Raw genomic sequence first — 23319 nt, 5'->3', positions numbered from 1 at the left:
TAGGCTGTTTTCTATACAATGAAAATATCAAATGATACGATAGCTCTGTATTCCCATAGTTTGATTTTCTTTTAGCAAACCGATTTTTTTATGAACAGATCTGCATTTTATTCTAGCAAAAATCTCCCTCGACGTGCCCACTATGAGATGAGAATATAAGTGTAGAAAACTGCAGCTTGCTTTTCCTTTTCTATTCGAGCACCTTTGGGATCCTGTTGCCCTCATCCTCGGTATACTTCAAATGCCCCATTTTCAAATGACCCCACCATTTGTGCCCAGCTAGATGCTCAAGAGGACACTCGCAAATAAGGAGAGCATTTTGGAAAATAAACTTTAATGCTTAAAATGTACTGGTGTTTAAATTTATACCTCATTTACATTAATCATGACGAACAATGCAGCAGCGCTTAATTTGCATTTCACTTTTCACAGTGGCTTAGCTTGTTCTGAAATGGCTATAGGGCAGACCATATATGTACATAGTATGATGTGACTTCAAAAATCTGTTAGACTTTATTTTCAAATTGCCGGATGTAAGTCATTAACTCTGTTGGATGCCAGCATTGTGTGTTATTAGACACTTATCTGTAACTACTTACTATGAAATACGCTGTCCCAAGCCAAAGCTGGCTTCTGAAGTCTGGTCTGAAACAGTGGTGAAAACGTTGGCAGATAATCTTTCAGGACTCTGCCACGAGTGGAACTGACATCACACCTGCGTTGATTGTATTGTCAAAGTGTTTGAAATTCCTTCACTGAGCTTGTTATGTGGAAATAAAATGTGGTTGGTTTTAAAAGCTGAACCTTGTTGCCTGTTCTTTGGTGTTTGGTCTTCAGGCTGTCCAGCTCCTCTCGAGGTTGACCAGCTCCATCCCCTCGCAGTACGAATGAGGCCGCCTGGCTTTGTGCTGTGGAGAGAGCAAGTTCCTCTTGTACACCCGGCTGGAGGGCAGCAGCTCCACTTGGGGAAGCCGGGGAGGAGCTGATGGCTCCCAGCACTTCCCTCAGAGGTTCCCTTCCCTGCCAGTGTCACCCTCCCTGGGATGGAGGCAGCGAGAGTGCAGCCACGGGGAATGTGCACACCCACTCGGGGAGGGAGCACGGGCTCTTTCAGTGCTCCTGTACATACAAGCCAAAGTTCAGAACCGCTTCCAGGGCCCCCTCGACTCACCGGTCGCTGCCTGGATAGCTGGTGGAGGAGGGGAAAGGGTGTCCACTGGATGGGCTCCATGGGCCAACTCGACACTGAGATATCACTGGCTTTTCCTGAGTCCACCATTGGATCATTCATGCTGCTGGAACTTGTGTCCCAGTCATAATGGAAACTGGGAAGAAAATTCATTAGAAATTAAAAGCACAGGAGGAGGGGGTACAAATCCAGCTGTTGCTGACAGAGCAGCCTGGGACATTCAGGAGTGGGACCACGCTTGCAGGTATTTTGCTCCAGTGGGTGATGTGCTTACTGCACTGACTGTCTGCAACTGTGCTCCCAGGTCCCCTCAAGCATGGCATCAGGGAGTCATTCCCGAGCTGTGGCTGTGCCCTTGGCTCGCCCAGGCCTGTGGGTGGGGGTGTCCCTGCCTGTAGTGCCGTTTGCTCGTGAAACTGGAAAGTTCCAGGGCCCTTTTTCCATTTACACCCCAGGAAGCTGATTATAACACTCTCTCTCTCTCTCTCTCTCTCACACACACACACACACACACAACCATGCTGTTTCCTGCAGATCTGAACCCTCCTGCTGCTAAACCAGTCCCCATCACACAAAGCTGTGTGTGTACATGGTGGGGGCATGGGAAAGAAACCATTTATTTCCTCTTGGACACCAAAGGATGCTGCAGTGTTAAAGCTCCACGGTGCTGTTGATAAGCACAGGGAGGTCAGCAAATTAAAGACTAGACCTCACTAGTCAGGATCAGCAAACCACCCTCTACCTGGACCGGCAGTCGGGGTGGACTGGCGGTGCGGGGTGCTGCTTGGAGCTGTCGGTGATGCCCAAATCCTCCTGGCAGCTGCAGCAGCCGTTGTCCAAGATCTGCAAGTGGAGCAGCTCCTCCGAGTTGCTGAAGGCCGGGTTGTCCAGCGAGCTGGCCGAGGGCAGCCAGGAGCGCGACCAGTACTGGGCCGAGACGTCATCCAGCCGGCAGAACCGCCGGTAGCTGTGGGGCAAGGCAAGGTGGCTGCAGCAGCGCTCGGCACCTCGGGGGGCACGCACGGGCACGTGCACCCATAGGCACATGCACATATATGCACACACGACCCCAGTGACTGAACTGCAAGCACAGAGTGCAGGTTCCACCCAACTTTCACGGCACCGGGGCAGGGCCCAGCCCTGCGCCCTGGGTGGGGGCAGAGCCCGTGACACCGAACAACATCTGGCCGCAGCCCCGGGGCTGTTGCGGTGGTTTCCTCGGGAACAATCCCCCCGCGGCGCATTGCGAAACCTTGGCGGGGAGGGCAGCGGGGCCAGGACGAGCAGCTTTGGCGGAGCCTGGGGCCCGCTCCCCACCTGCAGCCCCGCCGGGCTGAGCCCGGCCCAGGCAGTCGGTGCGTGGAACCGGGGTGCGTGGGGAGATGGACCCTCTGCTCCCCCACGGGAGGCATCGGGGGCCCCCGGGACCATGTATTTGGGGGTTCAGCAGCACATCTCACGCGTCTCTCCGCCGCAGTGAGCGTGCAGCGGCGCAGCCCGCAGCACTTCGGTGCAACCGCGGCTCCGTGCAGCCTCCGGCGCTCCTTCCCTGCCCGCACGCCGCTTGCCCGGTGCCAGCGAGGGGCCGCGACCATCCTCCCCCGGGCAGCGCTGGCACGGCCACACGCACACAGACACAGACACACACACACACACACGCCCACCCGGGGGGTCCCGCCGTGGCTCCGCTCCGCGGGACGCTGGGACCCGCCGCTCCCGGGCCCCGCACGTGCTCCCCCCGCCGCCCCGGCACCTCCCGCCGCCGCTATCAGCCGCCGCAGAGTGTTTTTCTTGGCAGAGCCGAGCCCAAGGCCAACCCTGCCTCCCCGCCGAGCCGCGGCTCTCCCTGACCCCGGATGGGCCGCGCTGCCGCCCGCCCCGGGCACCCACCCGCTCGCGGGGCCGGAGCTGCTGCGGGCACCCCCGGGGGGAGGGGGGGGAACAGGGGCATCGGCCCTGCAGCAGGAGCACCCCTCCCTCCCCCTGGGCCCACGCTGGACCCCAGCCCCCCCCACCGGCCCCGCGCACCCACCTGCTGCGGGTCTGGTCGGCCCTGGCCTCCAGCAGCAGCGCCTTGAACCGGCGGATGGCGGCGGCGGCGACGACGGTGGCCAGAAGGACGATGCTGAGCAGGACCCCGGCGGCCATGCCCAGCAGGCTCTGCTGCGTCACCCGGTAGTCACAACGCAGCCCCATGAACCAGAAATCGCTGCCGACGGGGCACCTGCGGCAAGGCGGGGGGGGGCATCAGGCACCAGAGGGGACAGGGCCCGTCACCCCAGGGCTGGTCCCGGGGACACTCACTGGCAGAGGGGGCCACGGTCCCGGGGGTGGGTGCAGATGCCCTGGTTCTTGCAGTAGTCGCGGTGGCAGAGGGAGGTGCAGGTGGCGTTTCCATTCGCCTGGGCCACACAGGTGAAGCCGGCCCGGCACGTGAAGAGCACGGCGCAGGGGTCCAGCGGCCGCTCTGCAGAGATGGGGGTCCAGCTGTGCCACCTCCTCCCCGCCGAGCAGAGAGCCGGGGCCAGGCACGTGCCCACCCTGCGACCAGCCCTGGCTGGGCACCGAGCCCTGGGGGCTACAGGAGGGTCCGGTGATTGTGCAGCCCTGTGCACGGCCCCGCACTCACCCAGAGCCACGTTGCGCAGGACAGGGGCAGTGCCCACCGCCAGCCCCGGACGGGTGCTACCAGAGCCCAGCACGGTGTTGAGGAGCACGCCCAGCCCTGGCGCCTGCACTTGCTCTGCCGCGAACAGCGCATCGTACTCCAGCACCACGCTGCCCTCCCTGCAGGGACACCCCACGGCAAGTCCAGGGGTGGCTCAGACCCACAGGTCCAGTCCTGCATCCCGGCATCGCCATGGCCCTGCAGCGTGTGATACTCCCTGCACCCCCCCGTGCCAGGGAGCATCTCACGCTGCGGGGCCGCGCAAGCACCTACCTGATCCCCGTCACCTCCAGCCGCAGGAACCCGGGCACCAACATGAAGAGGGGTGAGACCTGTGCAGGGAGGAAGCTGAGCACAAGGTGGGATGGCCCCCAGCCCCCCCCGCCCCAGACAGCCCCGGCCCCTGCTCACTGTTCGATTGAAGCTGTGCAGCAGCCCCCGGCGCTCGTGGGACCTGGGGTCCTGCAAGGCGGGGACGAACCCCATGTCCAGCACCAGCTCGCAGGGGATGCGAAGGAGGGATGCTGTGGGAGGAGAGATGGGGATCAGCATGACAGGGACCCACACCACTCACCCCAGGGGGACACCACCACTGACTCCCTCATGCTGATGGCCGCTGGGGGCTCTGTCCTCCCGCCATGCCTAAGCAGAGGGTCCCAAACCCCAAGACTCACCTCTCAGGAGGGGCGGCTGATCCTCCACGATGAACACCCGGGGGGCCCTGCCCGCCATGGCCAGTGTCGCTTGGGGGGTGTCAGCATCCAGCTGCCCTCCAGGTCTGCTCGATGGTTGGACCAGGTCTGTGTCCCCGGCAGCTGAGGGGGACCCGGGGCCCCCACGATGGCCCAGGGTCCCAGGGGGAACAGTGGGCTGCTGAGGGGGTCCTGGCACCATGGTGGACAGGTGAGTTGGGGGCCCCCACGTCAACCCTGCGGCATCCCCCTGCAATACAGCAGCACCCGGCTCTGGTGTGACCGTCCCCACGTCCCCAAGCAGTGCTGGGCTGGCAGTGGCAGCTGTGATGGTGGTGGTGGTGACAGCGGTGGCGGTGCTGCTGATAGCGGTGGTTGGCCCCAGGGAAGACGCAGGCTGGGATGGAGCTGGCTGGTGGGGGGGGCCAAGGGATGAGGAGGGGGCCAGGCTGCCCGGCTGCCAGCTCAGTGGGGCAGTTGCTGTCCAGGGCTCAGCATTGCCCACACCCACTGGTGTCCCCCCCAGGATTTGGGGGCTTTCAGCAGGATCCTCCCCCGAGTCAGCATGGGGCAGCCGGTGCCCTGGGGACAGCCCTGCCGGGGGTGAGCCAAAATTGGGGCCGAGCCCTGCGACACCCTGGCTGGTCCCTAGGGAGGTCTGTGGGGTCAATGATGTGGGTGCTGCAGAGCTGCTGGTTGGGGCAGGCTGTGGGGATGGGGGGACACGGAGGGACCCTGGGCTGGTGTGGGGCACCCCACTCTGTGCTGCAGCAGTGCTGCCTGGGGCCACCGAAGTGGGGGGCTGCCCTGGCACAGCTGGTGGGCGCCAGGTCTGATCCAGGGGGACATGGCTGTGCTCACGGGGACCCTCTGTGTCAGGTGGCCCCAACACTCCCGTGGTTGGGTCCAGGGCTGCCCCCAGGCTGGGGGACGTTACCCCTGGGGTGCTGGCTGTGGTGGTGGGAACAGGCTGATCTGACCCCTTGCCTGCAGCAGGCAGCGAGGTTGGGCCCGTTCCCACGGCTGGCTGGGCTGTGCTAGCCAGGGGGTCCCAATGGCCACCAGCCCCCAGGGACGGTGGAGAGGGGTGAGGGGCAGAACGGGGACCCTGCCATGCAACGTCCGTCCCACGCCATGGGTGGGAGTCAGAGCCCCGTCCTCCTGCCGGGCCCGGCAGCTCCTGCTGTGTCCCCCGCAGCGTCCCTGTGGAGCTCAGCAGCCTCTGCAGCCTCCCCGCAAAGGGTGATGTCCCGATCACCCCCGGTGCAGGGCTGTCTGTGGCCAGCACGATGCTCGGGTGAGTCCCTGGGCTGCTGTCACCCAGTGGGACAGTGGCACCCAGGGCCTCCACAGCCCCCGGCTCCAGGGAAGAGGGGCCACGTGAGCCTGAGCTCCTCTGTCTCTGCACAAGCCCTGTTCCCATGGGGCTCCATCCCGGCATGGTGCTGGGGGACCCCCACTGCCCCCTGGCAGAGCCGGGCATCATCACAGAGGATGGTGAACGCGAGGGGATCCCTTGTGGGGTCGTGGCACCTTCCACCACCACATTTCCCACAGGGTCAGTCCTGGGGGGAGATGCGGCGGTAGGAGCTGTGTCTGGCTCCATGGGTGCTGGGGCAGGAGATGGCCGCTCGCTGCCTGCAGCTGCCTGCTCAGCAGTGCCTGCAGAGAGCAGGGCCCCTGGGCGCTCGGTGACTGTTCCATCCCGCACTGCAGGCCCTGTCCCCTCCCTGCCTGCCTGGGGGCCTCCAGGGCTTCCCTGGGGGCTGAGGGGCTCCGCAGTCCCGGAAGGGGTCCCAGGGAAGGGCAGCAGCTCAGCCTCTGTCTGCAGCTGCCCTGTGGCCTCCGGCGTTGGCACCCGCCCCGTGCCAGCTCCTTGCTCCAGATCTATGGGCAGAGGCAGAAGTGGGGGGACACTGAGAAAGGCTGCTCCACAGCTGCCAGCTCAGGACCCCAGGCCCCAGCATGGCACCGATGCACGTGGCCAGCATGCAGTGCCACAGACAAAGGGCCGTGAGCAGGATGGTCCCAGCCCCAGCAGTACCTGTCTGGCAGTGCTCTCCCATCGCGGTCCCTGGGTGGGCACAGGGGACAGCAGTGCCCAGCATGGAGCCTGTTCCGCTGCCGAGACAGGGGCAGAGCTGCGCACAGCACTCCACAATCACTGGGGAGAGGGGAGAGAGCAGCATGCACCAACATCAGGCAGCATGTGCCAGCATTGGGCATCAGCACTGTGCACCCCCCTCGCCCCCAGGAGCTGCCAGTGCAGGCAGTGGGGGTCCACTCCCCCCCCCTCTGTTAACCGTGGGCAGCACTGCCAAAGGGCACGCTCAGGGACCACCCAAACCCATCTGGAAACCACCAGCTTTTGTCTCAGCAAACAAAACCAAATCCTGTCCCACCTGGTCACACTCTGCCATGTGCTGGAAACGCCTGTTTTGCCCCAAACCAAACCACCATCTGGCAGAGCTGCCGCGTGCTGATGCCAGCACCACCGGGTCCCTGGGCAGAGCACCGCACCAGCACCAGCCCAGCGCCAGGCCGGCCATCGCCCTGCGCGGGACTCTGGGTCCCCGCTGCGGCAGCGGCTGCCTCGCCATGCGTTGGGGCAGTCGGTCGGTCACCCGACTTGCTGGGGCTGGGGTCACCATGCGCCTCTCGGGACCCGATCCCCGCCAACGCCTCGCTGGGGCTCCCGCTCCTCCTCCCATGGGCGCAGCACCCGCTGCCTTCGACGCCGCGGAGCAGCCCGGTCTGGCGGCACGGCACACGGTCGCCGCTCTCACCGGCCGCGTCCCCGCCCCGCCGCCCACCCGCCACGTGCCCCCGGGACCCCGCGGCTGAGCCCACCCCAGGCGGGTCCCGGTGACACCCGAGCAGCCACCGCCCCCTTCCCCAGTGCCCGGGGCCGGCCCCGCCGCCGCCGCAGACCCCGCGGCCACCCCCCCCCCCCCTTTCCCCAGCACGGCATCCCCCGCCGAGGGACCAGCGGCAGGTCCTGGGACCCCGGCCGGGGCAGCACGGCTGCGGGGCTCGGGGACCCTGTCCGGCCGTGCCCGCTGCCTCCCCCGCCCTCGCCCCCACCCGCCCGCCGGTCCCGCGTGGGGGGGGAGGGGGGTGGGCAGCGGCGTGGCTCGGCGCTCACCTGCGGCGGCCAGGAGCCGCGGGAGCCGCGGGAGCCGGAGCCGCTCCATGGCGTGGCGGCGCTGCCGGCTCTGCCGAGGCGGCGGCAGGAAGCCCCCGCCCGCCCCCGCTGCGGCGGGCGGAGGCGCCGGGGAGCCGCAGCCCCCGGCCCGGTCCCGCCCCACCGGCACCGGCACTGCCGCCCCACGCCGGGGCGGCCCCGCCCGACCCCCGCCTCTGCCCCGAAGGAGCATCGGGGCGGGGCGGATCGGGGCTCGCCCAAACGCCGAGCTCGGCCGCAGAAGGGCTGAGCTCGGGCTGCGGAACCCCCGGGCGGGGGGGGGGGGGGGGGGGGCCCGGCCGGGCCCCCGGCACCCGCGCTGACCCCGCTCCGTGCCCGTCCCGCAGGCTGCGCTGGGTGCCGCGGGAACGGGACCCCGGCTCGGCACCCCGGCACCCCGCCGTGGGCTGCACCGCCCAGGGAGAGCACGGGCACGGCTCCTCTGCGGGCACACGGCTTCCACCCGCCCTCCTCCAACACAGGTTTATCCCACAACAGCCGCGTTCGGAGCTGCCAGGGCTCTGCCTGCCCCGGGTGTCCCCACGGCTCTGCCTCGGGTACGGCTCAGGCAAAGGCTCCCTGAGGGCACCTCTGGCTGCATCTGGCTGCGGTTCCTTCACCAAATCACTCGGGGCCGCACCACCAAGCGCAAACAGCGACCGCACGGGCACGCCCGGGTCGCAAAGGGATGGTTCTGCAGCCACCGCCGCTCCTGCCTGCGAACCGGCACCTCCACGCCAGGGAAGATGGGGGGGGGAAACCACCACGGACACGGTGGCCAAAACAACTGCTTCCCCCCAGTTCCACTGTGCAGCCTGTTTAGAAAATGTTTCAGAACACATTTGAGGTGAAGGAGCGATTAAGGCATTTCCAAAGGCACGGGCCTCGCGCACAACGAAAGCGAAACTTGGGCCCCGAAGGCAGAGGGTCACCCAGCTGGCCGAGGGTTCAGCACGGTGCGATTTTAAAAGTGAAATGCCGCTCTAGAGGAAGCCCTGAGAACACCCACACCTCATTCAGGCACCATGTGCAGCGCCAATGGACTCGGGTCTATTTTCCATTCTCCGCCACCCTGATTGCCAGAGGAAGATATGTTATCGAGTGACGCTTTCTTGGCTTGCAGCCTAGCAGTGCCTCCTTGACATATGAAAGTGTTTCTTGGCTCAGAGGAAAAACCATGTAGTGTCCAGAAATAACTTGTTTCTGTCTCAGGAGAGATTTAAAGCAAGCCTCCCCTGCTGAGAAGGGATTACAGAAACACTGATGTGATTTTGCTTTTCAGCAGCAGGAAAATCATTCCCCCCTCTATTTTCCATCAGGAAAGCAGAAGCCTTTCACAGGGAACTCGCTTGGTTTTACCAGCACTGATGAAATACACAGTAAAGGCCACAGAAGGGCGGTTTATTGGAAAGAGCAGGCAACGCAAGCAGCGAGATCAGGGGAAGAGCGACCACAGCAGCGGCAGAGGGTACAAAGCTTTGTGCACAGCGGCACAAGCCCTACAGGTGCTGCTGGTGCAGAGGAGGAATGGCAAAACACTCCCAGTGAGACACACTCAGAGCCTGACAAACCCACACCCCCTCCTGCTGTGCTTGGCAGAGCGTGCATTTACCCCGTGGGGCAACAAGCCCCCGCACCGGTCAAAGCCTAGTGAAGTCACTTACTCATCCCTGAAGTGCCCTTCACACGCTGAACACTAACATAGCGAGCCACCAACAGTGTGGAATGGAAAAGCCATCAACACAACAATGGTCTTATATATTTATTCCTTTTTTATCTTGTTTTTAAAGGACAACACATTCAGACAGCTTTAAATACAACGTCCAAGTACAACTTTCCGATGAAAGCAGCAACAGTACAGCATGTGCGCTTGTATTCATACCCGCTGACACCAGCCCAGTCCTAGTAGTAGAGACATCTCCTGTTAAAAAAAAAAAATCCACATATTAAATATTTTATCAACCAAGAACTACCATTTTAAGGCACAGAATTGGGTCAGGCAGAGACAAGGCAAGACCAAAAGCAGGCATGTAATGAGTCCACAGGTCTTCTGAAGGGCTCTGAGAGCAGCAAAGGGGCGCAGCTCCCCCACTGACCCGGGAGGGGTGGGAGGGGAGGGCAGAAGTGCACACAGGAACAAACAGGAACAGGGACCGATCTCTGCTGCGCTGGCCTGAGGCCACCGGCTCATTTCCCCTGCAGCCCCTCAGGGCTGTCGCTCCAATAACCCTTTCCTGCCCGTTTCCTTTCCTGCTGTTGGCTACAGCTACGGCCATAGGAGATGGTCGCTACGGGCAGCTGGGAGCTGTGCTATCGCACACCTCTGGCCGTGCCTACCCCGCATGCTCTGTGCGTGGCCAGGGAGCGCTGAAAGATGGACTTTCATTACTAAAGTCAATTCGCCATCTGCTAAAAGATCTGTGGATAATCTGAGCACCTGAAGTGCCATGCAGGGCGAGATGAAAGGTCGTGGAGCTCCACATCCTCTCTCCAACAGCAGATGCCTCAGGAAAACACGTATCCTTCATCCTCCCCACTTGGAGCAGGCAGCCGCTGCCAGCTCCCTCCCAGACGTGCCCGACTCCTGCCTGCCATACAGCCGTACATTGTCACCTCTTCCCTCTGCAGGCGTCACACGCTGCCATGCATGTGTACCCTGTGCAAGCCGTCGTTACCTGAGACACTTGCAGAAGCACATTTCTACTTACTCGGCTTCGAAGAACTGTTTTTATTCATAAACATCCTTCTTATCTGCAATGTAATCTACAATCTCTTGTGGACACATTAACTTTTCTGCATCTCCATCAGGAATTTCAAACCCTGGAAGAAAGCACACATATTTAGCCCAGAACAACAGAAACAGGAGCAAGGCTAAAGGAAGCAGTAACTGCTGGCTCAGGTGCCTGCAGCTCCGCAGGGGACAAACATGCAGGGGCCACCGTGCCGGTCAGAGCCAACACTTCATTGCTACACCGAGTTTCAAGCTGCGTTCTGCCTTATGCGATGCTGCTTCTGGATAAGGGACAAGGCAGACGGAGCAGGGCTGCCGAGCCAGCCGGTGAGTGCCCCTCACGCCTCATTAAAGCCACTAACGCCTTCCCAGAGCTCCCACAGCCACTGCTGTCACAGTGAGAGGGATATTCCTGGGAACTCCAGGCAAACTGGAGCCCAAAGCCCCTCAGGTTCAGAGTCTGCTGTTGCGTGATCGTACAACCAACAGCTCGTACAGACTCACAGCCAGGGGCAGGGAGCACAAGGCACTCGGCCATGGAACTGGTCAGAAATATATTCCAGAAAATGTATGTTCTTCTTTCTAGTCCTCATGGCCACAGACACACTAACACTTCACCCACAGTACGCAGTAGGTGGATGAAATATAGAGTATTAGCAAACACCCTGAAAGTGAAACATCTGTGTAGGTTTTAGAGAAAGGCCAAGCCCCAGGGACATTTATGACCCAGTATGACAAATTAGGCACGTACGCCAAAATTTAAGAGCTTTAAATGAAAGCATGAAGAAGGCCAAAATGATGTAAAAAGAACTTGGAATATAAACTAATAAGGAAAAAACTCCACTTTCTCCTAGTAGCATCAGGTATGGAGGATGAAAAAAATTCTGGTGAGGAAAAACCTGGAGTATCTGTGATTTCACAAGCAGGAGCCAAGATCAGCTCCAGATGCAGCCTTCATGCTAAATGTAATATCCGCTGCCCTCACTCACACGCTGCTGTCCTCACTTCTCCCCCTCCCCAGCAATACGACAAGTGGTGCCCAGGAGGGTACGGGGAGAAAAGCAGCCAGTGCTCCCAGAGGGACCGAGCTCAGCAGCAGATGGACAGATGCCTTCTCCTGCCTCCCACCGGTGCCACCAGTGCCCAACACACGTTCTCACTGACTGAGAACTGCACGATTTTCTTTGAATTACACCAAAGAAACAACACAACGTTGCTATTCACAGAAAAGAACTAATACTCCTTTGCTATAGCTGCACTTAAGGATCAGCCAAAGAAAGGTGGCGATGAATCCAAGCATGCACAGCTCTGAATTACCAAATTCGTCTTCCATAGCCATAATTATTTCCACTTGGTCCAAACTGTCCAAACCCAGGTCTTTCATGAAGTGGGATTCAGCTGTGAGCTAGAAGGAGAAAAACCGAATTTCAGTACGACAGAACCCGGAGCAGGACCAACGGGTCAACCCGGAGCCTCTGGCCTTCCCGGCCGTCCCGCCACCCACCTCCCCCCTGTCAGAGGGGCCGGCAGCGCCTCTCCCCAGCCCGCTAAACCGGGCGCCCGGCCCGCACGCCCCGCCAAGGCACGGGGACTGCGGGGCCCGGAGCTCCGCCTGCCCGGGGGCGCACGGAGCTGCCAGCGGCACGACCCACCGCCCGCCCCGGCCCCACTCGCCTTCTCGGGGTCGATCTTGTCGTACAGCTTGAGGACGTAGAGGACGCGCTCCTTGATGTCCTCCAAGGTCAGGGGCGGCAGGTCGGAGAAGCGGCGGCACAGCGGCCAGGCCGCCCGCGGCACCTGCAAGAGAGCGGCAGCAGCGGGCAGCACCGGGCCGCCCGCCGCCCCCTGCCCGCCCGCCTGCCCGCCCCGGGCCTTACCTGCGCCAGCAGCTGCGGGGGCGGCGGGGCCGTGCCCGGCGAGGCCCGCGGGCAGCGGGGGCAGAGGGTGCCGAGGGCTGCGGGCCGCGGGGCGGCCGGGGGCGGCCGGGGCAGGAGGCGGCGGACACAGGCCGAGAGGACACGGGCCGCCATGGTGACCTGTTCCCAGCGGGCACCGCGCCGCGCCCGGCAGCCCGCGCGCACGGCGGGGCGGGGCGCCGCGGCCACGGGCGGGGAGCGGCGGCGGCGGCAGCGACCCCTGGCGGCCGGCGGCCGCGCCGAGCGGAGCCCCGAGCAAACCCCCCCGGCACGGCAGGAGGCACGGCGAAGCACGGCAGGAGTCGTTCCAAAGCTAACACGTTTAATGGCATTGCACACACCCGGTGCCCGGCCCGAGCGCGTGCACAGCCCCGATGCCCCCGAGCTGAAGCGCCAGGCTCCACCGGTGCTGCCGGTGCTTGGGGCCCTCGCCCCGCCCCAGTCCTCCATCAGGCTGCTCCTGGCTGGGGCTGCCGGTACCGGTACAGGCAGACAGTCCCGTCCCGCTGCCCGGCCAGCAGGCAGGCGCTGGTGGTGGCCCATCGGGCCAGTGCCCAGCTCCCGTCCGGGTCCGGGGGCAGCAGGGCCGTGCACTGTCCCAGCAGCAGGTCCCACACCGCGATGGCTCCCGACGTCAGCACGGCTGCGGCAGAAGCATCCTTCACGTCACCCTCCAGGTACCTAAGGTTGTACACAGAACAGTTACAATGCTGCAATTTGTCTGTGAAAACACTATTGCATCATTTTGTAAAATTAGCACATTTTTCATGTACGAAATTAATAAGCAAATTTAAGCCAACTGTAGGAAGCCAGGTTATGTTACGTGTTGTATCTCGAGTGCACCTGAAAACAAAGGATGTCAATTCTGCCGCAGCCTCTGTACACACTTGAAAATTGTTTAGTAAGCCAAAATCTCAGTCCACTAGTATTTGTGCAAGTAGGAAGCACGATGATGGATGTAAGGGCATTGTAAGACTTGAGTCTTAAACAGCTTAGTCTTCAAAATGCAAGACATAGGAAGGAAAAGGTCATCTGACTGCAAACAGCTGCTTAACATAAATAAATCTAGCAAAGTGCTTTTTAAGAGCACAAGAGCTCAGAACGTCTCATTTGCAGACATTTTCTCAGGGGTTTTTGCCTGGGGAGTTTACCTGACAAACCTGGTTACAGCATTTCCACAATTACTTTGTTGGGGGAGAAAGACAAAAGCGTACAGCGTGCAGAAAATCAACGCTGCCATTCGCCAGCGGCGCTCTGGTGAGCGGAGCCCCTCGCCATGCAGTGACGCCGGGAGCTCAGAGGTCAGCGCGCAGACTGGCGCAGGAAGTGGGCAGGAAACGGCCAACACCCTCACCCCATTCCAGCCTATGTACAGGACAAACGGCACTGACGGATACAGCCTCCTTATCATCAGCGAGATGGCAAATGGATCCTCGCCAGCAGGGCTAATTGGGGCTCGTTAAGTGATTCCCCCCCCAAAACCACCTCAAAGGAGTTATGAAGCCGGCACGCACAGTCCCCCAGGTACTTGCCTTCCAGCCTGTCCCGGTGGGAGGGAGGAGAACATCACTCCCATGCTCCTGGCTGTTTTGGGGTTGAAGGCTATCACGCGGAACGCGGGGTTTCCACAGGACTCACTCTCTTTGGCATGTGGATGACTTAAAACAACAAACAGAAGGCCCTGATAGACAGAGGAAAAATACATCACTAAAAACAACAGCAAGAGGGGAAAAAAGCCAAAAAATTTTCCAAACATTAATGGCTACATTCTCTCTATAATCAAAGCCCCATGGACAGTGATACATTATTTTTACTGAATAAAAAAGAAATGGCTTACTTTTCTTATCAAATTAGATAAAAAACAAAGCAGCTGCTGACTGATAAGGGCTGATGCAATACAGCAGAATGACATCTCAGTGACCCAATGGATTTATGCACTTATCTTTCTGCCTGAAAAAGCTAAACTTGCTGTACGATGAGGTGACATTTAAAGTAAAATTTCTGGGCCTCATTTTAATCCCTTGGAGCTTATAAATATAACAAGAATTCCATGCAAACCAGCACAGCTCAGAACAGCCACTGGCCAGCACAAAACATGCTGGGACAGATATTCTGAGGAAGTCTGACTCAAGCCATCGTTATCAGAGAAGACATTCTTGCCCCAAAAGGTTAAACGCTCACTGAAAACAATCAAATCCTTGATAAACTACAAAAATCCATCTGGAATCACAGCACAAGTGGAAGCAAGTGGCAAAGAATCATTAGTATGAATCTTGGGTTTCATCAGTTGATACCCTTGGGGGGTATATGTAAATAATAACCACTTCAAATAGGTTTTCCGACAACGGCAGCGTGCCATCACCACGCTGGCAGCTACCCACTTGTGAAATGGAAGAGACTTACCAAGCACCAGCACTGGGCAACAGTATTTCTGCTTCCCACGCCCAAGATGCTGCTGCTTTGGAATCACTCTCATTTTATTAGTACACTGCAGAAAGCCAAGAATTCGAGGTAGCAAGTGTGGCTTATTTCTCCTAGTTACCCTATTTTCCTTTGAAGTATCTTCAGTGTATCTAAACAGAGCTGATATTTCAATCCACTCTAGAAAGCCTAATTCTTTAAGTCCCCGCCACAGTTAGTCAGTGCAGTCCATGCGTGAACTGTGCGCCATATTTCACATACGTACAGAGTCAGAATATGCTCGATGGCAGACTGAAGCTGGGTAGGAATAACCAACGTGCATCTTCTTCAGGAGCTGGCCTGTTTTCACATTCCTGCAGTTGGTGAAAATACAAATTCTAACTGCATTTCCATCCTCTATCTGTTATTTTCTAATCATAGTTACACCACTATGCAAGATGGACAGTTTTCGTTTCACATAAACCAAACTAAGACAAGAGGCCACAGGAAGAGATGTAATGTATATGATGCAAAAGCAAGTAGAATTATAGCAGTAGAGTTTATTCACTATCTATCCAACTGTACAGAAGTTAAAGTGCCAGACTGTAGGCCCTTTGACAATTATAATTTCAAATCTGCTGCCAGCCAACACCCCTATATAACATCTGCAGCTAGCCGTTACAGCCACCACATACATCTGCAAGCTACCTCATTTAATTGCAAAGGAAATACTGACCAGACAACAATGCTGTTCACCACAGTGGTGCCAACCAAGGCGTCTCTCATTCCTTCTACTTCAGCAAAAGCTAAAACAGTTTCTTCGGGGGGCATCAAAGTCTGTCCATCGTTGCTCCTGAATAGCAGATTAGCAAGTGAGAAAAGGCAGTCAAAATAATAAGTATGTGTTCTGTACTCAGCACATCTCCAGAGAGAAGAACCCGACGCTTTTCTACATCTGAGATGTTTCCTTTTCTTCCACCTGCCACGCTGAGACCACCCCAAAACCAGCAGACTCACCTCCCTGTCTCTGAAAGCGATACTACTTCTACTTGCTGCTCTTGCACAGTCCTGCTGCTGCTGACCAGCCTCCTATCCTTTAGCCCGAGAACAGCTTTTATATTTCCAGTTTTTACTAGTGATGGCTTGAATGAGTCATTCTCAGAAGAATAAAGCAGGAGCCTAAATGAAAAGAAAAGTATGCCTAATGACAGAAAGAACCATAACTCAAACATGCCATAGCATATAAAAATAAGCGTGTTTAAACAGTCTACCACCTCTAGGGGCGAATAAGCAAGTCTTTATAGTTGATTTTTAGAAATCCTTTCCATATTTTCCAACTGTTAAAGCAACTGAGAAAGTGACACATTAATAAGAGAGAATTTCAACCACTACACAAGAGGAGAGTTAAGCTGCAGCTATTCAGGGTGCAAAGCACTAGTAAGAAATAAATACAACACCTTATTTCTCCAATCTCCAGATCTCCCAATGCTATACACACGAGATTACAGGTGTCTGGCAGAGGAACAATCTGTATTACAGGAATCTAGGAGAGCAAAACAAGAATTCAGTGTCACCCGCAATGTCCCTTCGACTTTATTCCCAATTTTTAGAGTTTCAAGTAAAATGATACGGAGCAGAACTAATTTTCAGATCCCTCTGAAGAAGCACACTTAGATTAGCTGAACTCTCTGCTGTTTACCTAATTAAACAATCCCTGTTGATATAAGAGACAAAAAGCATCTCCAGGGAGCATAAGGGGAAAAAGCACAAGCCAGCGGCTGTAGTGCAGCCACCCTTCAGTACATGAAGTATCAAATTCCAGCAGATAACACGCGACCACACAAGCTACTGGCGTTCTCCATCAGCAGTGCAAACCATTCTCCTCTGTGCCTGAGGGAATGAAAAATTCATGCCACCTAAAGAACTTACCTTGGACCCAAGACTGCAAGCTCCTTGTATCTTGGGAACTAACACACTAGGACAAGAAAGTTGCCCTGAATTCTGATTGTGTTCATACCTCTCCGAGCTGCCAAGTATAGAGTTTTCCCCAGCAGTCAGATGCCAGAGGTTTCCACAGGGAGACAGAACTCTCAGAAGCAGTCACCACACACAGCTCTCTGCTGCCAGCTGCTTCCCACCACATGGTACTCACATCCACAGCACAGGAACTCGAAGAATCCTGTCCAAAACAAAACAGTGCTGGTTTTCTTCTGATAGAACATGGTTATCAGGTTCAGCCTGAGAAAAAAGCTTGACATTCAGTGTGATGAGAATTTGTGGCTAAAACTTCAAGCTCATGATGTTTAATTTTGAGTAAAATGTCAGTAAGGCACCAAGGAAAAGAAGCCTGGTGGGCTTCTCGCTCAGAGCAGCAAATATATCGGCTCAATTCACAAGAATCACTTGTCGTTTGAAACAACAGGGACCCAGCAGAGCCCAGAGCTGGGACAGGACTGGGGGCGCTGTGGCAGAGCCATGACAAAGCCTGAGTGCCACCTACCTGCAATCATTCACTTGCTTCCCTTGTTGCACACAGGAGACGGGACTTGCAGCAGTACAGACCAAGTTTAAAACTGAACAAAGCAAGGGACTTCTCCTCTCCCTTGCAAAAAAATTTTCAGCTTCAGCCATATTATTTTTGGCTGGTTATGCTAACCCCCCAGGCTTCCTTCTTGAGCAAAACTTTGCACTTTGCTTTGGAAAAGCTAGAGGTGAGCCAGCCCCCGGCAAACTCATTTGGAGTTCAATGGGCTTTCCCACAGATGTTGCTTCCTTGGCTGCCAACCATTCTCTACCCCGTCCAAGACAGAGGAGAGCGGAAGGACACCACTGCAGGAAGAAGACCCGATGGCTCAGCTGTGCAAACGGTCCTGGGCAAGATTTGCCTTGGTCATGGCATGTACAAGCAAGGCTCCGTTCCAGAAGGGTGTGAACATCAACATCAGTATTTGGCAGTGCTGTAAGCCCCCCTTACTGGGAGCTCATTACTGCGTTAGTGCCTGAAATGGTGTCAGGAGGCCACAGGAGCCACAGGGCAGGCAACTGGGGTACAAGGGCTGTTATTGTTTTACCTGGGGCTGAGGAAAAATACAGCAGTTTTGTTTGTTGAGACATTTGCATAGGTTTAAACATTCATTATTCAGAAACACTGAAATCCTTTATCAGTCAAAAGGAGATATACAGCAATCTAACCTTTCAGTATGCTTTACCACAAGTGAAAGCAGAACTGATCAAACTGGGCAGCAATCTATTTTGTTCAGCTAGCCATTCTGCATTTTTCAGTGCATTTTTGTTAAACTTGGTATTAAAGAGTTGCTACTGACTCAGTAAACAATTATCCAACGTTATCCCACCTTTAGCTTTGATATAAGCTGCAAGCTTTCTTCTCTCAGGCCATCAAGCAGTACTGGAGTCAACTGTTCTGGTACACCTTTTTTCTGCACAAACAAGTAAAGAATGAGGGTAATTCAACTTTGAAATTACATTCAGCACCTGCAAGAATGAGGCAGAAGTGTGAATTCACTCTGCATACAGTTGTTGGAGAGCTATGGTGGGAGCACCTCTTTTTGTACTTGCATGTCTTTGAAAAACAAGAGATCCCAGAAAGGTTATTTCCTGATTTCACCTGAAAATTGTCTCTTACCACCACTTTGCTTCTCTCAGCCTTCAGAGTCAAGTCATTCTCTCAGTACCCATCCTGCATGCCAGTCATTTAATCTCCTTTACCAAATCCTAGCTGAAAATTTTCCTTAAGGTAGACCAACACTATATGGGTACCAGAAACTTTTTGTTCATATACACGTTTCAAACACGTGCCCTGCAATAAGCATTGAAACGCACGTCTCCCGTTTCATCAAGCAGGATTTTAAAGAATTTGCTCTTGAGGTCAAAAGACCTTAGGCAACAGGTGAAAACCAAACATTTACTAAGTCAGCTAAAAGACAGCATGCAAGGCTAGCATGCAAAGAGGTCTTTCCCCTGAAGTCAGGTGAGACTCTGGAAAGGGGGACTCGACCACAAAACTACTGGCTTAGTACCATTGGCAAAGAGGGAAGCTTGTTACCTGTTCAGGAGAAGCTCTGCAGGATCTCTGTTGTTTGCTCTCTGACTGCTGATGCTTTTCCAAGGCCACAGCCTCATCAAATTTATTATCAGGACCTCTTTCAGCTTCTAAAGGAAATGTCATACCTTGTTCCTCCTCTTTTCTAGCAGATCCTGCACCACAGCTGTCCAAGTGCAGTGGAATGGCAGACTCTTTGCATTCCCCATCATCCACGACCTGGGCAGATGCTCCTTTGGAGGAACGCCGGCTCGCTTGCAAGGGAGGTATGGAAGGTGTGTTGGGGAAGACCTCACCACGTACTGATGGTAAAACAGCTGGGGTTGCACCCACGACAGGGAAAACAGATGAGGAAATCTGAGACTCAGACTGAGTGGGAGCACCAGCTAAGACAGGCCCCGTGGGAGTAAATAGCAATTCATGGGTGGAAAGTTCCTTCTTGGAAGCTGGGCTTTCTAAATGAGGTAACTTGGGCAATCCATTTTTGAAAGGCAAAATCAAGTTAGTTCTGAGACTTTTTTCTTCTGGACTCATTTGTGCATCTTGTGTGTGCTCTGAAGCCACACCATCTCCAAACACACTAGGAACAAAAACCTCCAAGTCATTCACAGGGGAAGATTCTGATTTTTCAAGTTTTAGTAGTCCAAATTCCTCATCTGGTAAGTGAAAGTCACTGATACCCAGTCTGGGGGCCAGCCACTGGAGACTGCGGAAGGAGAAGAGAGAGCCGCCAGTACTGGGGTCCGTGGCAGGGAGGCCAAGAGAAGCAGAACCCTCTGAACCTGTTGGATAGCTACGTCCTCTTTTGCTCTCACCTAGACAAGAAAAACACAAGAATACAAGAGAGAACATCACATTATAAAATAACCAGCAACTAGCCTTTTCAGCATCTCTCATCCAGAGTGTGACTCTGATCTGTTTTCCAAGAAATAAAAAAGTCATATCCATCTTAACACATGGAAGTGGCACTTTTCTGGAAAGACATTACACTCCACAATTGCTCTGCATCAAGCCTTTGGCTAAAATATCACTGCCAAAGACTGCAGCTGACTGAGTGCTCGGTCAGTTTGTTACGTGCTTTTCTCCTAACACGTTCTCTTTTTACAATATTCACAGACCCTCAGACTGTAATGCTGCTCTTTGCATTTCATGTTTGTCAACGCTAAAAAAAAAATCATTAATATGCAGACTTAGTTGGAGAAACAGGTTTACATCTATTTGCTGGAAAATCAGGTCCAGTGTGAACAACATTTGCTCCAACAGCAAAGGCAGCTTAACAAGTTCTTAGCCCTCCTCCTTATCCATGCACTGCTGCTCACTCCCTGTCACTGTGCTGAAGCAGAAGTTTCTGGAATTGTGCAAAGAACATGGGCCCCACAATGATCTATATTTTTTAAAAAATATCTCCTATTTAAAAAAAACCAAACAAACAGCTAACACATGTAAGACTTTCTTGAATAAAAAAACATGGCAGTGCATGAACAGCAGAGCACGCACCCACTGGCACATTTCCCTGCCTTGCTCTCAGGGTCTAGGTTTAGGGAGTGCTTATACTTGATGAAGTACCTTTTGAGACTTGACTGGCTCTCTGTCTTGCAGAGGAGCGCAGGGAGCAGCGCAGAGGGACATTAATCGCCAGGAGCTGCTCAGGCCTGTAGTCTCCTTGCACTTGTTGATTCTTAACAGGCTCCACTGGATGTTTATCAGTCTGACACACACTTAAGTTGGCTTCCAGATCTGCTATATGGCTGGTGAAAGTTTCATTCCCTGGGTTCAGAGAATCGCTGTTCTGAAGTGGATTTCGAACCTGTTCTAACAGAGTCTTACGGCATTTGCCAAGCACTTGGCCTCCTCCAGGAGCAGGATCAGCACTCGTTGGCTGTACAGCACCAGTCACTTCTGTCTCTCCAGACCCAAGAGCTGCAGCAGCAGACAATCTTCTCTCATCTGAAGCTGATTTTTCAAGATTAGCCTCACAGTTTTCTTTTTCACTCTGACATTCATTTGACAGCAGACTACTGCTTTCCCTCGGCGTTATGAGATCCAAACTCTCTATAAGTTCCTGTGACACTTGATGCACAGGGGGTTTGCAGGTGGACTTTCTTCTTCCCTTTTGTTTCCTCTGCAATCGCCTCTGATCTTGCTTTGTGCTAGTGATACTGTTTTGAGAAATCGATCCAAGCGACGTGCTGCTACCACTGGATGCAGGAAGAGATTTCTGAGGACTACCTGAATTTGTTGGATCACTTTCTGCACCAAGACAAGGGAACAGCACGACCCCTGACTCCAAATCATTTTCAACTCTTTCTTGGGAGGGCCGATCTGAATTTCCATCTTTCTGCTTGCACTTACTTCGCTGACCTTTCTTGCTTCTGCCCAGCTGGCTGAGAATTACAGCATCGAGGTCCACTTTCCTCTGGCAATTAGACATGCGTCGAGTTGTCCTGACGTAGTATTCAACTGGAAAGAGAAGCCCGTCAACCACCGTGCAAGAGTTCAGTGCACTTTCAGGAGCTGTCACCTTTTCTGCATGAGAAATTCTTGACTGAATCTCAAGCTGTTGAGTCTCCAACAGTTCTTCAACATTGCCCAGAGCAAGTTCTGTAGGAAAGGGATTTAAGCTATTAGCGTCACTTTGATTTCCTTCGAGGCTTTTGCTCTCATTAGTTATAGTATTATTTCCATCAGCAGGCAATACTTCATTTTCTGACATTAAATCCAAGAGCCTATGTAATTCTCCCTGATCTTCACACATACTCTCACCGTCCATTTGTTTTATTATATTGGAGGATTCTTTTCCGCCATCACCACTGGTGCCCAGTAAAACAGAGTCACCGTTCTCTGAACACGGCCGTGCAGGCTCACGATTATCAGACGTAGCCGCAGCACTTGGGGACTCAGGCTGCCAGACATCGCTGCTGTCTGTCAGCGCACACGGGAACAGCTCAGGCACTCCTGGAGGGACACTGTCTTCAGGCATGTCTTGTACCACTCCTAACGCTGCATCGGGAGGAGTGAAACTGTTTTTTTCTCTCTGCACAAGTGCTGGTCTGGATGCTCTTTGAGTGTTTTCCTCAGTGTTTGGGAGACTGCTTTGCCTGAAGACTGGTGACCGAAGTTCCTCTGTACTGGCGATTTGATTTTTCACCATTTCATCAGTGTTGATTAAATGCACATCACGCACTGATTCCCTGTCCTGTGATACCAGAGCCTTTGTCCGTCTCCTAAGCTTCATCAAGCTTCTGGAGGTTTGGGGTTTCTTCTTCTCAGGCGCAGGCCTAATGATTCCACAGCACAGGGTTTCCTGGCTAGCCTGTATGCTTTCTGCCTGTGAGCTGTCTGGCAAGCTGACCTCATTATTGGAGAATTCAGGAAAGTGTTTAAATGTAACAGATACTTTCTTCTCTGTGTCAAGATCAGAGCAGGTTTTAGTCTGTAACTTAGAGGTTTCATGTTTGTCACCACTAGGAGATATGTTATCTCTAGAACCTGTGGGAAAAAATGTCGTATGTTTAAAGTACTCCCAGCAAAGTCCCATCCAAGAAAAACATCACACCGTAAAACTAGGCGACTAGGTTAGGAGTGAAAGAGGGGGATTCTCACAGTCGGGATCAGAGAGCACTGCAGGCCTGGTGGGGAGGAAAGGAGAGGAGATGTTACTGTAGATCACGATTCAGCAGCACTGGAAAGGCCGGGCATAGGTATGGGGGATCAGTAGATGTGGCAGCAGCTGCAGAGAGGGGACAGCAGAGCTGAGGTCCGCCCCCGCCTGGCAGGACGGGCCGTGGGGGCACAGAAGGGCGATAGTGTCTGGGCTGGGACCCCCGCCCCGCCCCGGCCCGCCCGGCCCCGCCGCCTGGGCGAGGACAAGGGGAAGCACACGGCAGCTGGCGGGGCCCTCCGGGCGCTCCCGCCGACCCGTCCCGAAGCGGGAGGCCGCCAGCCGCCTCCTACCTGCGGGGCTCCGCTCCCGCCGGCCTCCTTCCACCGCCGTGCCCCGGCCGTGGCTCCTGGCTCGCTCGGCTCGCCGCGCCCGCTGCGGACACAACACCGGCACAGGGCTGGGACCGGCCTCCCGACACCTCCTCCCGCGCCCGGCCGGGCCGAGCCTCCCCCCGCCGCCAGCCCCGGCCCTGCCCGCGCCCGGCCCGCTCACCCGCAGGCGGCTGACGGTCTCGCTGTACTCCCTCCTCAGCAGCGCCAGCTTCTCCCTCAGCTGCAAGACACAACGCACCGGGCTGGGGCTGGCACCGCCGCGCCGCGCCCGCCGTCCCGGACCCCGCTCGGCCTCACCCGGCCCCGTACCTTCTCCTTCTGGGCGCCGCTGAGGGCCCCTCCGCCCGCCGCCTCCCTCGCGGCCGCCGCTCCCTCCATGGCCGCCTCCTGCGGGAAGCGCGAGGCGCGCGGGCGGTGCGTCCCCATGGCAACCAGGCCGCCATAGGCCGCGCCCGCGGCGGAAGCGCTGGCTGGCGGGAGGAA

General features: G+C 56.0%; 4 protein-coding genes across 14 annotated transcripts in view; 1 reads left to right on the top strand and 3 right to left on the bottom strand.

Moving 5' to 3' along the window:
- Positions 1 to 800, top strand: part of TNRC6A (trinucleotide repeat containing adaptor 6A) — a 54923-nt gene extending 54123 nt beyond the window's left edge. For all 11 annotated transcript variants that reach the window (XM_054842451.1, XM_054842450.1, XM_054842441.1 and 8 more), the window contains one exon: positions 1 to 800. This exon is cut by the window's left edge and continues 1972 nt beyond it. The gene's annotated coding sequence lies outside the window, so the exon portion shown is untranslated.
- On the bottom strand, positions 315 to 7823 carry LOC129213072 (collagen alpha-1(I) chain-like). The gene is made up of 11 exons (XM_054842453.1): positions 7695 to 7823; positions 6594 to 6713; positions 4532 to 6436; positions 4269 to 4381; positions 4131 to 4189; positions 3819 to 3976; positions 3494 to 3656; positions 3222 to 3413; positions 1932 to 2156; positions 1172 to 1325; positions 315 to 908 (listed from the first exon to the last, which is right to left on the bottom strand). The coding sequence occupies exons 1-11, from the start codon at positions 7741 to 7743 to the stop codon at positions 834 to 836; spliced, it is 3213 nt and encodes a 1070-aa protein (XP_054698428.1). The 5' UTR covers positions 7744 to 7823; the 3' UTR covers positions 315 to 833.
- A 1658-nt stretch (positions 7824 to 9481) lies between these two features.
- On the bottom strand, positions 9482 to 12544 carry NDUFAB1 (NADH:ubiquinone oxidoreductase subunit AB1). Its single transcript, XM_054843309.1, has 5 exons — positions 12342 to 12544; positions 12139 to 12261; positions 11782 to 11869; positions 10442 to 10553; positions 9482 to 9654 (listed from the first exon to the last, which is right to left on the bottom strand). Exons 1-4 carry the CDS (start codon positions 12492 to 12494, stop codon positions 10462 to 10464), a joined length of 456 nt encoding a protein of 151 aa, XP_054699284.1. The 5' UTR covers positions 12495 to 12544; the 3' UTR covers positions 9482 to 9654; positions 10442 to 10461.
- Positions 12545 to 12688: 144 nt separating this feature from the next.
- Positions 12689 to 23279, bottom strand: PALB2 (partner and localizer of BRCA2). The gene is given in 14 exon segments (XM_054843308.1): positions 12689 to 13061; positions 13913 to 14061; positions 15067 to 15154; positions 15517 to 15633; positions 15798 to 15959; positions 16238 to 16323; positions 16798 to 16959; positions 18134 to 18217; positions 18844 to 19655; positions 20407 to 22329; positions 22795 to 22876; positions 22997 to 23056; positions 23146 to 23244; positions 23247 to 23279. Coding segments are annotated over 14 exon segments (4089 nt in total). The 3' UTR covers positions 12689 to 12829.
- Positions 23280 to 23319: the final 40 nt, after the last annotated feature.

The sequence above is a fragment of the Grus americana genome, chromosome 15 (assembly GCF_028858705.1).
Source record: "Grus americana isolate bGruAme1 chromosome 15, bGruAme1.mat, whole genome shotgun sequence".
NCBI lineage: Eukaryota > Metazoa > Chordata > Aves > Gruiformes > Gruidae > Grus > Grus americana.
The sequence above is the reverse complement of the archived record's forward strand: the minus strand, read 5'-3'. Positions and strand labels throughout refer to the sequence as shown.

Excerpts from the sequence above, each read along its gene's own strand:
- LOC129213072 (XM_054842453.1), bottom strand. The coding sequence starts at position 7,743 with ATGGAGCGGCTCCGGCTCCCGCGGCTCCCGCGGCTCCTGGCCGCCGCA. Across the intron at positions 6,437-6,593 it reads GGGAGAGCACTGCCAGACAG|ATCTGGAGCAAGGAGCTGGC; the intron begins GTACTGCTGGGG and ends CTCTGCCCATAG. Across the intron at positions 909-1,171 it reads AGCTATCCAGGCAGCGACCG|CACAAAGCCAGGCGGCCTCA; the intron begins GTGAGTCGAGGG and ends CTCTCTCCACAG.
- NDUFAB1 (XM_054843309.1), bottom strand. The coding sequence starts at position 12,494 with ATGGCGGCCCGTGTCCTCTCGGCCTGTGTCCGCCGCCTCCTGCCCCGG. Across the intron at positions 12,262-12,341 it reads CCCCGCAGCTGCTGGCGCAG|GTGCCGCGGGCGGCCTGGCC; the intron begins GTAAGGCCCGGG and ends GCTCTCTTGCAG. Across the intron at positions 10,554-11,781 it reads GGCTATGGAAGACGAATTTG|GGTTTGAAATTCCTGATGGA; the intron begins GTAATTCAGAGC and ends GCTTTCTTCCAG.